The sequence below is a fragment of the Egretta garzetta genome, unplaced genomic scaffold (genome assembly GCF_000687185.1).
Source record: "Egretta garzetta isolate BGI_Z169 unplaced genomic scaffold, ASM68718v1 scaffold759, whole genome shotgun sequence".
NCBI classification, from domain to species: Eukaryota; Metazoa; Chordata; class Aves; order Pelecaniformes; family Ardeidae; genus Egretta; species Egretta garzetta.
In genome coordinates, this window is record NW_009260944.1 from 972,968 (window position 1) to 986,869 (window position 13,902).

The window sequence follows — 13,902 nt, forward strand, 5'->3', positions numbered from 1 at the left end:
GTCTGTATTGCACTTGTTTTGTTGGATTTTTTTTTTTTGTGATTTGTGTTGTTGTTGGTTTTTTTCTTTTTTTTCTTTTTTTTTTTTAAACCGGCTGGAAAACATTAACCTCTTTAGCATGAGTGTGCAGCTCTCCCTCCACCTGCTTTTTTCCTCAGCTGGCCAGGTGCCGCCTCTTATATCTTGTGCAGTTACCAAAAAAGAAAAGGAGAGGAGGAAAAGGAAAAAAAAAAAAAAAAAAAGAAAAAAAAAAGAAAAGGAAAGGAAAGAGAAAGAAAAAGGCACACCATGCTCCTCTGCTTTATGAGTTCTTTGTCTCCTCCTCTTCGTGTTAAGGCCTCCTGAATTCCTCGGCTCAGACCGTCGTGACCCTCATGACGAGCTCTCTGTTACTACTAGACTGACTCCTCTGTTCGTGAGGCCTCAGGTGGCTGAGTATATGCAGGATGGTATAAGCACAGTGGTGGTCAGAGAGGGTGCCTGTGGCATGGCCGGCAGCCCGTGCCCCGCTGTCGGCTGGAGCGGAGTTAGTGGCTGTACCACCAGTGGAGGACGAGTGGGTGGTTTGGGAGGAGGGGCGCTGATTTGTCCTGGTCCCTGTTTTTTGTTCCTCCATGTCCTTTGTTTTGTCATAGTTCAGCACTTTCCACTGCTGATTGACCGCCTGCCACCGTTTAAAAATCCGGTAAACCGAGGGCCCTTCGTGTATTATTAGACCTGGAGGGAAGGGGGAAAGAAATAAACATAAAACAGAAACAAAACTTTAGAAAGAACCATAAACCTACCCCAGCATCCTGCCCCCAGCTAGCTGGTTAGCTCAGCTCTCCCTCAGCCAGTGTTTATTCAACGATAAATCACGTATTTTAATTACCGACTGGCAGGGCACCGGTGCTCCTGCTCTGCTGGATCCCTTTTCCCCTGAACTAAAAGGATTACAGCTTTCTCTCAGCAATCAATAAATGGATGGCAAACGCAGCAGAGTGAGTTATGCTCTTACAGCAAAACTGTATCTGTTTACCAATAAATGCCCGAGGTTTATCTATCACCGGGCTGGTTTTGCATGCTGCATAGGCATGATTCACCCAGCTAACGGCGTGTGTTTGGAGGGGGTGTAACTGGATCTGACGTGCCGGTGACGTCTGCTGCACCAGCGTCATGTGCATGCACAGCCCGAGTCTCTCCCCACACACACCGCAGCAGAGCAGACACGCACATGGAGGCCAGAGGCGGCAATCAAGCAAAAAAAAAAAAGGGTCTGTCTATACCTATAAAGGGTTTGTCATCCCAGGCAAAGTTTTGCTCATCTGCAGAGCAGGAACCTCAGTGCACGTCATCGTTCCCTTCCAAGGGGGAAAACAACACGCTTGAAAGAAAGGGCAGATGAGCTTCCACCCGTGCGCGCCGAGCGTGCGCGTGATGCCTGTGTCCCGCTACCCATCTGCATACAGCAGCGCTGATGGCCGGGGATGGCCCTGGGCTGGAGACAGACAACTGACCCCTGATGGCCTCTCCATTTGAAAGAGAGTGAGCAGCACAAGAAGCAAGAAACAAAATCATGCCGAAATGAGAATGGTTACCTTGAGCACCGTTGTATGGGGAGGTGATGGTCACCATAGAATAAAGTGGTTTACTGCTATCCCTGGTGAATCGAATGCTAGGGCTTTACCCTCCACCCAGCTTTTCCAGACTGTTCCAGTTTCTGATGGCAGGTAATTACTGGAGTAAATCTTTGCATATCAAAACCCCAAATATCTGAAGATCATCCTACCCTTAAGGCTGACCTCCCCATTACTCGCTGATGAGATGCAGCCACCTGGTTTCTGAGGGTCTGCATCTGATTATAGAGTTTAAACTTTAGCTTCAGTACAGACTGAGTTTCTAGCCTCTCTGGTTTTAAGCATAACGAGAAGCCCTGCTGACTTGATCACAGAATAGCTTCAGGCAGACTCTCACATTCATCGTAATAGGGTGCTGAGCCTGCTTACTGGCTGTGGAAGTAATCACATTAGATAGTTTAAGTATTCAGATCTGGCTATTTTGGGACAGGGAACGGCACTGGGCAACTACAGTTCAGGAGAGATCTTTACTCTGGTTCCTATAGACCCGTGAGATTGCACAGCTGTAATCCTGTAGTGATGCCAGCTTTTCATCACAAAACACCATGATGTCACAATAGAAAAATGTGGTTTTTTCCTCCCTACTTTGCAACACGGTTGAGAATTCTGACATCTTCTGATCAAAGCATCAACCACAAAAAGCAGGACTTAGGGAAAGCCTGCAGATCCAGCCAAGGCGACAGAGCTTTGAAGCAGGCCCGAAGTGGTTCAGCCCATGACAAGGGACATTAGGCATATATTTAAATGAGCTGTCTGATCTGTAACGAATGAAATTCCACTCTGATCAATGACAGAGCCAATGTTTCTCTGAGACCACTTTAAGCCTCAGATAAAAGAGCCAAAATCGAATGTTTTCTCCTTGGCTGTAGAACATTCTCCATAGAATCAAATCCATTCTCCAAAGTATTAAACACTGAGCCAGGATTGTAAATCTATTCTTAATTACCTTATCACAAATATTTAATGCGCAGCCTGATTCAAGAGGGCTGTTTATAAAATTCTTGTTTGTTTGCCTTCTAATTATAAATGTTTATGATCTTATGCAATTAACTGTGTGATGCTGATGGATGGGTTGCTGAGTCAACTGAGCACCTGTTTTCTTAGATAATTTTGGTTTCCAAATATTTATAAAAGTACGAAATAACTTCTTTTCATCTGTATTTACTAGGCTCTAAATTACTTATCGATTTCCCAGTGTCAAGCTCAGGAAGCTGTAAAATTAAAAAGAAACCAAGTGGAGGGGTGGGCAGGGAGGTGGAAGTAACGGTGATTCATTTGCAAGAGTAAATGCCAAGAGTAAGCAAGAGTCCATCAGTTTATATCAAGCTGCAGGACGCTTAATGCTCCCATCAAAACAAATTTTGTCTGCCTGAGATAAATTAGGATTGGAATTCCTACGTTCAGCTCTGTGCATCCCTTTCCAGAAGCTCCCCTCCCTCAAGGATCATCCTTGTTTACAGAGGTGAAACTTTCCAATTAAAGGCCAGACTTAAGTGGGAAATCCTTCAGGAAGAACTGTATTCAGCTAGAAGCGTCCAGCTAGAAGCAATTATTCCATAAGCCAAATCCTGTGTATGTGGGGAAGATAGCAGCTTGGTGTGAACTTCCTTTTTTGTGCAATTCTCTCTTTTCAGTGCAGAAATGTCTATATGAGAATTTCAGATGGATTCTGGCAGTGGCCTGGTCCTTTTCCACTCCTCCCAAGTTCATCTCTCCCCCTTCTGCTCCACAAAATCCGTTCTCAATGGATCCTCTGTGAAAACTATCCTCTTCAGAAGGAAAATCCCAGTGAGTTTCATGCAAAGCGTATTGGCCCAGATTGTTGCCTGGTCTGTGAAACCCACAGTTTGCAGTGCTGGTGCAATGAAACTCCTGTGGAACATGGGCACTGAAGATGTGCTGTTCTCACGTAGAGACCTGGCTAGAAATTCCTTGAGCTGAAAATTTTTAAACGCTGGAAGAAGTATTTAGGGAAACTATAATATACACTTGGCTTGCTCCTATTTCACTCTTATGCCTGTTTGTGGCCATTGATGGAAATGGGGCAGCTGGCTAGATGGAGCCTTGACCATTCTTATATTCTTAGACATTTCTACTTGCACTGGCTTGTGCCATGAAAAGATTTCCCAGATGACACTGGAGCTGGAGACAGTCCATATTATGTGATGGGGTCATTAACCTGACAGCAAAGTCTACAAATAAAATTTCTAAGGCCTCTGCTTGCATTGCCATGTTGATGCGGCTGTGCTGTTCCCAGGACAAGACGTAGTATTTCTGAGCTAACTTGGTAGGACTGAGCCAGTGCAGCGCTCTGAATTAACGCATGCTGAATCTGGAACAAAATGTACAGGAAACCATATCGTTCTCTTCTCACGGTGTTCACTCTCTCCGTATATTAGCCTTTTTTGCTCTTTCTCTTGTGGCTTTATTATTATTGAGTCCATGCAGAGGATCAGATCATGGTCAGCCCTGTGGAGCTCTGTAGAATCCAGGCAGGAGGGACTAGTGACTATCCTGGGTGCAGGGATTACTTCCCATGCTGAGAAGCTGCTTTGCGCTTCACAGTACAGGCAAACACAGCAGTACCTTGGCAACAGGTTATACCAAAACTGTAGGCATTGCTTACGACGCTATCTTATGCTTCCTTTCATTTATTACGCATGGGAGAGTACCCAGCACCTAGCCACTGTTCTTATGCAGAACCATCACAGTAAGTGACCCAGCCCCACAGAGCACAGAGCCTGGTTCCAGACTGGTTTTAAAGCGACAGGTCAGCAACATCAACACAGGTTGGCTAGGCAAGGGTTGTGTCGGTGCAGTTGCACACACCATCAATGCATGCCCACAGCATCTGAGAGAGCAAGCTGACAATGGCGGACACTGGGGAAAGACTTACTTCTTCCATTTACCCCCCACCCTCACTCTCATTTTCATCCCAGAGCAAGAATAACTGGACTGTTTCTTTTCCAGATGATCCAGATGCAGTCTGCAACGGAGCTAGCACGGGTGAAAGCGGTTCTACTGATTGCCACATCTAACCCTGAGCTTCTGGACTCTTAAAATGCAAGAGTTAGAAAGGGGAGCATGACCAAGGGTGAGTATCAGGGCCCAGAGGTAAGGCTCACATCACTGTTAGGGTTTCTCTGAGCCTTGCAATACCTGCTCACACCACATAATCCACATGGGCAGTCTCTGTGCAAGAAAATGTTCTTGGTGCTGAGGGTGGATGCATATGGGCTGCATGCAGGTGGCTCTTTGACTTTTGGGATTAGTTGGGACAGAGGTGTGTTGCCATCAGCAGGCCTATGGCAAGACTGGCCAAGAGAGAGGTCCTCGGCCCAATGGCTAGAAGGGCTGTTGGAAGAGCATGGGCAAACCCCAGATGTAACAAGGACACCTGTGTTTGTGCCTCTGGATGGGCAAGGGAGGATCAGCTGGTGCACCACCATCCTGGGAAATTAACCCAAGCGGTGTGAGCCTCCAATTCAAGGCAACTTTGGAGCAGCAGATTCCCAGAAATGGCGAGCAGTCACGTTCTGCAAGCTGTCAGCCTCTGCCAACAAGTGATCAGTGTTTTCAGCCTCTAATTAACCTTCCTCTTATTCCAACACTTGCCATGCATTTTCTTGAAAGAGACAGGTAAATTTTGGGGGACAGGAACCATTTCTCCTGTTTGCCAGTAAAGAAACCACCAAAACAAGGCTTCTGCTGGCAGTGAGTGATACATCACCTCTGCGCTGTCACTCACGTTATCTACAGGAGGAAAACCCACAGTCCATTCCAGCCAGTTACTCTGTCCTGCTTCTCATAAAGTCCCTGTCCTGCCACCTGAGCTGTCACCTTCAGCAGCACTTTCCCCCTGTGGTTTCCTTTCGAAATGCAGTTTCACCTCACCCAGACAGCTGCCACGCTTTAGCCTGTTTCTGTTGCTTTCATTTCTGGGTGTCAGGGGAAGATTAGGGGAGCTGTGATCAAAGCTTAATGTTTGCATCCACAGCCGCGGTGGCTCAGGCCAAGGCAAATCAATCCTCCTGGGAGAGAACACTTCCATTGCCAGGCTTTCCCTCTATTGACATCACTGCGTACACAAACCCTTCTATCCCTTTCTGTGAATTCTTTAATCTTTTGTGGCACTCTCAAATTTCTCCACTTTTGTTTCCAAAGCTCCAGCAGCTCAGTCCTCACTTATCTCTTTGCCTTAATCTTATCCCACATGCTCCATCCTTATCCATCTTTCATCTTAAGAGCAGAAAAGTGGCTGTACTGGTTCAGACAAGGGGTCTGTCTGTCATAGCATCCTGCCTCCAGCAGTGGCCAACAGTACAAGGAAGAGTGCAAAAGCAAAGCCAGGAGAGTGCCATGTCCCTGATGGGCCCTGCACACCGCAGGGGCCATACCTAGACACACATGGCCTCCTTTGGCCCATTTCTGTTCCCAAACACAATCTGTGTTCCTAACACATTTGTGTTCCCTGGGTTTCTAGTGTAGTACAGTAAAGCGTACCGACTTTTGCTCTGCACCTGCTCAAGTTAGGCTGCCCCGCCACTTCCCAAATTCTGACAGTCCCCAGGAGAGCACTCCATTCCCAAAAGTGCTTTAGACATAACCATGAATCTCTGCCTTGCCCCAGCTTCATGAGTACCTCATGGTACATGGGAGATGAGGCACCAAGCTCCCACTGGATCCTTCCAATCCAGACTGCTTTTCAGTGCAATCCTCTGTACTTTATCCCTCATCCATTATGCAAGATAGTCCTTGGTGATAAACTGGGAAAAGAGAGCCAGAGGGACCTTTTCCTGCAAATTCGGGCTGGGAAAGGGGCACCTGGTATCCGGCATCCCTCAGTGTTGTGGCGGAGTCAGTTCCAGCTGAATATGACGAGTTCTTTAAACAACCTAGGATCTTTAAATCCTCCAGTGGCTGAGACTCAAGGCTGCAGAGCTGTGGTCTGCAGGCAGTGGGGAAGAAGGTGATGTAAGTAATGTCATGGCACCAGTGGGACTCTGCACTTGGGCTGATTTGGGAGCGGTGATGTGAACATCGGAGTTCACAGGTGGGGAATCAGATAATGCCCTCCCTCTCCTCACTCCTGTTCATCATCTCCAGAACTTTTTCATTTTGCCTCCCTTTTTCTGCAAGTGAACTCCCCAGGAAGGTGCAGCCCCCAGAGCAGAGAGGTGCAGGATCAGCACTGTACACCCCACCTTCCTTTCGAAACCCTGATGAAATAAACTGATTCTGTCACGGAATCGCTGTCTTTGGCGCTGTGACTGCCTGTGTGTTTGGGATTCTGATTTCTCCTTCCTAAGGGTAGCGCTTTGCACTTCTCTTTATTCAATTCCATCTTGTTGATTTCTCCAATTGCCAAGATCATTTCAAATGTTGATCTGATCTTGCAGAGTGCTTGCAGCCTTTCCAAGCTTGGTGTCATCTGTGAATTTTATAACAGCACTTCCTATTTCATTATCTAAGCCATTAATAAAAATATTGAAGAGAGCAGAGTCCAAAACAGTCCCACTTGAAACATGTTTCCAGTTTATGGTACACCACAGACAACTATGGAGCAAGCAGTTTTTCGATTGGGCTGTACACCTGCATTATAGTTATTTAATCTAGACCACATTTCTCTGGTTTGTTTAGGACAATGTTAAGGCAAAGCACCAAAAGCATTGCCCGAGTCATGGCATGGCAAACTGAGGGCTTCCTCCTTAGCCACTAGGACAATTACCCTCCCAAATTAGATATGGTTATACTCTTGTGCTCACCAATTCGTTAGTTAAAAAATATTCTCATATCTTTCCGTGAATCAGTTAAGCTGATTTGCCCTTCATTTCCTTGATCCTCAGTTCCTACCTTCTTTAATGATAGATACTGTATTTAAATCTAGGTACTCTGCTTGCGTTTGCACCTCCCGCATCCTCCCCAAGCTCCTGATGATGAAATGCTCCTGGGTCAGAGCCTGCTCCTGCAGCTTCCTCTGAAGTTCATTAGGACATGCTGGCAAGGACAGAGCTGACTCGTTTGAATATTTCCAAGTCTGTTCTTTTCTGATTCTGCCCTGGGCTCCTTTCTCCTCATTAAAATTATTTTAGTTAGGTTTTGAAGACTGAAACAAAGGCAACATTTAACTATTTGGCCCTTTTTGCATCAAATACTATTTGAGCTCTTAGATTTTCCTTGTTCTTCTTATTTTACATCTGCTTATGGACCCATTTCTTGTTGCCTTTTGTATCTCTAGATGGTCATCCTGGGGTTCAGCTCTGACAGCTCCCCATGCCTGTGTGATTTCTAGAGACTTTTCATTGTCGCAGGCTCTTTTTTTCTGCCTTTTGTGTGATTGCAGCTTCTGATTTTGGGTCCTCAAAGAGCTCCTGATGCAGCCTCAGTGCTCTCTTCCCACGCTTATGAGCTTTCCCCTGCACAGGCACAGTTTGCTGTTGTGCCTTTAGTATCATCCCTTTTGGCAGCCGGGAGCTGTTCACAGCTTTTATCCTTCAGATTCTCTTCCCAAGAGACACTCCCTGCTCTGGTCCCCCGAGGCTGCTGCCGCTGCTTTTCTGGAGTCCGTTACCCTCACATCATATTTTTCTTCAGCTCAGGAATGGTTTCATCACACAGTCACTTTTCACAAAAACCACGGCTGCATTCAGATTTTCAGGGATTCTTTGCTTTCTGGTGAAATCAAATAGGAAGTATAGAATCCTTCATAACTGTTACCCCTGCTTTTCAAAACACAGATTTTGTCCCCAAAATGTTTCAAGAGCTTAGTGGACAGTCTATCTTGCATACAGGAGAAGTTCAGGTGATGGACGATCTGGGACCCCCGGTGCTGTTTTTTAGACATTTCAGGTAGTTGCAGGACACTGGACGGGTGTGCAGGATGCCTCCGGCCACAAGGCACCTAGCAAAGGTCTGCTCTGAATAACGCTGGAACTGTACAGGGGAGGTGTGCAAGCTCAGAAATGTCCAGTATTGAATGACATAGAGCATAAACTGAAAGTGTATTTGTAATGATTAGAGCTGGAGTGAATGCTTAGCATATGGAAAAAAATAATTAGCTCATTACAATCAGACATTTTCTTATCAATCATTCTCCATGCGCATTTTTTTAATATCTAAAGAACTGATTAAATATGTACAAATCTGGGCTGGTCTTTGGCTCCGCAAAACTGGGACAGCTGCACGGCTGGACCCTGTTGAGTGATGTTGACCACTGAATGATACGTGCTGTCATGGAGCTGGGGAAGACGAAATGCTCCTTCTTCTGCCCATCATCCTCTAAGTGTGTTTGCTGTAATGGGGCCCCACTGGCAGGCAGCTTTCACAGAGATGTATGTGCCATGCTTGGCTCTCCTTGGGCCATGGGGGTCACAACTCCAGCAAAACCGAAATTGAGCCCCTCAGAAGGTGAGACCTCCATGGCCTGGGCAAAGCCCTTAGCAGTGTACCCAGAAAAGCTGCTTCCAGCTGTCTTGGGGAGGTATGTTATGGAGGTGTGGACTCTTCCACTTTGGATCATCAACAGCACAAACAGGCTAGCCCCCAAGCCTTTGACTGCTGACGAACAGGCAAACCTTGTGCTTACTACGGCTTGTCTCCTCTCCTGCAAGCTGGGGTTCAAGGACAGCTCTGCCTCAAAGCTTCCTCAGGCCCAGGAGGGCTAGGACTGCCCCCCAAAGGCAGAGAGAGCCCTTCTCCTTCCCTGCCTCCTCCGCTCCATCTGGCAGAGCAACAGGAGCAGCAGGTCCCATCTGGGCGGGTGGTTACGCTACGCCCCAAGCTCTCTGCAGCCATTAACACCCGCCCCCAGACTCAGCAAGAGCCCTGCCGGGTGGGAGATGGATCCAGCGTGCCGGGCTCTCAGAGGGTCCCCGCAGCTGCTGTTCCACCAGGCGAGCGATCGTGGCAGGCTGGGGCTGAGCATGGGGGGCCGGGGAAAGGAGGCAGCTCTTTTATTGCTGATGGGAGTGCTTGGCGTGACAGCCGGCAGCATCTCTCCTCCCGGCAGCACTGTGATTTTGCAGGATGCTGCTGAGCAATACGGCAAGAGACAATTTCCAGGTTGTGACACTGCAGCACGTCATGAGTTCACGTAACACAAGTAGTGGCAGTGACTCCTGTGCCCACAGGATGCTATGGGTTCCTCTCAGAAGCAGGAGCAGTCCATCCCACATTTTGTGGGCATTTGTAGCTGGGGAAGGAGGAATGCTTTATCCAGTGGGATGAATTGAGAGGACAGGTAGGACTGCCTGCCATTGGGCTTGGGGAGCTGGCGGGAGCTGGGGCAGTATGTTGTAGGTGCCAGCTTCTCTGGGAAGGTGGTACCTTCATCCATCTTCATTCACGTCCTCTGCCCACCCTCACATTCCTCTATAACACATGGGCTGTGCCCTGTAGGGCTGAGCTGGTAAGGCCCCAAATGAGGAAAACTGGCAAAATTACAGAGCTGATGTGAGGTGTCCAAGGGACAGGAAATTCCTTTTTGTTTGGCACTCCCACATGGTTTGTTTGCAATGGGAAAACAGCATCAGTTGTCTGCAGGCTGCCATCTGTGACAGGGGAGCTGGGCTGACCCCGGGAACCGCACACAGCAACATCATCGCTCTAGAAATGCTGCAGCATTTTCAGCTGTAAGCACAGGAGCTACCAACCACCACAACTTTCTCCTGCCCGGCCCAGACTAGCACTTTTACATCCTGCCTCAAAACTGGGACAAAAAGAAAACCCTAACAAACCAAGAAATAACAGCAAAAATAGGTAAAATAAAACCCAGATAAATCCTTGCTCAGGCAATAGATAAACCATAAACAAAAGCACTCCTGTAAATTTAGCTGGCTGCGGACAGCTACAGCAAAATGGATGTTGTGCCCTTAAGGGCTCTTGTACTCCTGTGGTATTTAATTCACAGCGCACGATAAAGCAGAGGATTAAAGGGCAGTCTCTAGCTATGCAGGCAGCAATAAATGAGACTCTTCTTGGAAAAAGCAAATAAATAAATAAAGACTGGAGCTCCACTGGCAGAACAGCCTTGCTTCTGAATCGTACATCTCCAGCATCATTCCCCACTTGTGAGTCTACCCATAGCTGTGCCATTATGGGAGGGATAGGGCTTGGAGGCATTACCCATATACCCCCTCGCTCTCTCAAAGCTTCCCCGCCTTGTTTTGTAGCCAGGATTATATAGACCCTCTTGGTGCCTTTTTTCCCCAAATCTAAAATGGTGGTGAGAACAACACCCCACATCTTGAGCGGACTTTGTGCATGGGAGGTGAAAGTCACTCGTGTGCATGGCAGATACTCTTAGGTCTTTAAAAGAAGGGAGTAGAAAATTATTTCAAACTGGAATAAACAGAGCACTGGCCAAATGCACACCTTGGTCTCTGGGTCTCTGTTGCCAGACGTTCCCCAACTGGAGTCCACGGATACTCCTGGTGAGGAGAGAAAAAGCATGTGGCTTCCATTTCACTACACTTGCACCACGGCAGTCTGTCCTCCAGGTCTGGGTCCTGAACATTTCTATCCTATAGCTAATGTTACCTTGACCAAAGCACTGCCTGTGCAGCCATGCTGCATCTCAGCCATATCCTGGAACATTTCTTTAAGGGAGAAGCTGGACAACAGCACTGCTTTGTGTAGGGTTTGGAAATCTGGCTTCACACTTGCTCAGAGTGAGACCTGAAAAAGTCACACTGTCCCCCAGAATGGAAGAATACACGCATATTTTTAGACAGGTGAGAATGTTTCATTTGGACCTGAATTTTTTTTTAAATGTTGTATTCCAGTTCTGACACTGAATTTAAAATACTCAGCAGGAGCAGTCATCTCTAAATGCTAAATCAAAATGCTTTGTTCAATAACGATCAAAACATGACATTTGCTTATTGAAGGTAGAACTAGTGCCTCCCTCTCTACTTTTATTAGCAAATGAAATTCTGTAAGAAAAAAATGGGAATAGTTTCACAGTTTTTCATTTTCTGAGGGATGCAGGTCTTGTCTGAGCCCAATCCTTTCAGACTGTTCCAGCCACCCAACTGCTCTTAGTCACTGAGAGGAATAGGGACCAGTTAGGAGAGGCATAAAGGTGAGTACAGATCAACCGTAGCAGAGCACCCCAGGGTAATGTAGGGCACACAGGTTAAATTAATGGGCCTGGGAGTGCCTCTGAAGTTGCACGTTGGCATGTGCCTTGTGACTGCTTCTACCCCCTTGTTGGAGCTAGATGTGGACATCTTTCCCCTCTGCTATGTAGGAAGGCATCCCAAGGACATGAGGCAGCAAGTGCTCATGGTGCTCTTTGGCCACCCTTTTGTTGGGATAAATGTGTCCCTGGGACACGCTGTGGTGCAGCCTGTGTTTGGCTGTTTTGTCCTTCGCAGCCATAACAAAATCTTTCATTGCAGACTCCAGGATTCCTGTGAGATTTCCAATAGCCTTCCACTTTGGCTGCTGCAGCCTCTCCTCTCTGCTCCCCTACAGGGTCCCTACAGGTCTCCCCCCACCTTCTCCCCTGAAAAGTTCTTCAACATACAGGCATTATTCAAAATTAAGGAAGGCGGTAGGAGCCAAGAGGACAAGGGTCTATCATTTCTGATCTGTTACTAGCTAGGATCTCTGGGAGGGTAAAACTTTTGCCTTCCTGCTCTGGGTATACAAGTTTCTTCCACCAGAGCTGAAGACCTTTAGGGGCTGCCATACCCAGCTGAGTGAATGTTGACGCAGGCTGAAAGGGGCAGGTAAGAGTTCACACACACCTACGGGATCCATCAATGCTGAGCTGACAAGAATGAAAGCAGTGAAAGACAACTGAGAGTGGCTAAGACTGCAGCAAAGGTCTAGAGAACAGCCTTGTAGGACACAGAGAGGTCCATGATGTGGCTGAGCAGAGTGAATTGTCCCACCTGGCATAGTAAATGCCTGGACCTTCATCTCTTCAGGCATCTCTGCATTCAGCAGGTAGTAATGACTGCTCACTCCACGCTGGCCCTGCCTGAATGTCATTGCTGTGAGTCTGTTTGCTGGCTGGACCTCTTCCAAGAAGGTAAAGTGCCGGCTGAACTACTGGGCACAGGATCCCTGGTGTTATTTAATCTTACTGAACAACTTCTGTGAACATTACATGGCCGTATGTGTATTGTGGATCCAGCTCTGCCATGGGGCAGAGGGACTCAGGCTGTGGCTGCCGACGGTCGTCTTGGTTCAGAAAGAAAAGTGCTGCTTTAGGGAGTAACTTCAAGGCAGAATAAGTTTAGCAACTTAAGTTTAGCAACTTAGCCCATGGGCCTGTTTGCAGTATTCTTGCTTACAGACTGTCGTATCTGGGTCTGAAAGACGGCTTTGTCGGTAGGTAGCCATCCCTCCAGGAGAGGAACTGATCAGTCACTACTTTAAGAAGCAATCCCAGAGCTGGATTAATGTGGCTTCATGTTAATCTCTTCTTACTTCTGCTTCTGGCTCCCTACAGGGCTGGGGACACAGCAAAAGCAGCCTCATCCACTATGCATGGGGGATGATCCCCTGTGGCCTCATCTTTGACTGCAGAGTTGACTTCTCTTGCTATGGCCACAGAGGCGTGCCATGGACCACAGCCTCCCTCCTCCAGGAGTAACGTGTCTGCAGGGATGGAGGCTGTAGTAGGAGGAGAGATGGGACAGAAGGCAGTTGGAAAAACACAGCCTGGCACAGAGCTGAGGACTTTTTTCATCCTTTACTAGACAGCACAGTTTATGCAGCTGGTGCAGGAGATCCTACCAGCTGCCTACGAGGGAATCTCCTGCCATAGTGTAGAAGCTGTGACAGGCAGGTGAGTGCTTCTGCCTCTGCCCATGGATGGGAACTTAACCCAGGGACACCAGGCACGTGATTCCAGCACAGGGTTTAGTGACAGGGAAGCATCGTTCTGATTATAACGTATCACCCTCGAAAGCACAAGATGCAGTTCACAAGGCAAAAGGATTTCTTTTCCCCCTCAGAAAATGTTAATTATGTTGCCCTCATTAAATGCTAAACACATTGATCCACTGGAGCAGAGAGCACCATATGGTTATTCAAGACAAAATACATCTCTGGAGCCCTGTTGCAACAGTGGGAAACTGCATGGAGATGGATGCGGTGAAGGACTGTGGAGCTGAAAGGACACGTGTGAAAGGCCAGGTGCTGCTCTGACTGTGCTGGAAGCCAAGCTCCTTCCCTGCAAAAAGGGAGGGGGTTCAGAGCCAGGTCCAAACCCTGTGGCTCTTTGCTCAGCAGCGACGTGCTCATTCTGCCGAGCGCTGCACTGGAGTTCAGC

The 13,902-nt window shown here is 47.6% G+C and overlaps 1 protein-coding gene across 1 annotated transcript in view; it reads right to left on the reverse strand.

Annotated features, from left to right (window-relative positions):
- Positions 1 to 355: 355 nt before the first annotated feature.
- Positions 356 to 13,902, reverse strand: part of MARCHF4 (membrane associated ring-CH-type finger 4) — a 29,550-nt gene continuing 16,003 nt past the window's right edge. Inside the window, exon 4 of the mRNA XM_009647164.2 lies at positions 356 to 717. Within this exon, the coding sequence (XP_009645459.1) occupies positions 356 to 717 (362 nt within the window). The remainder of the gene's footprint in view (positions 718 to 13,902) is intronic.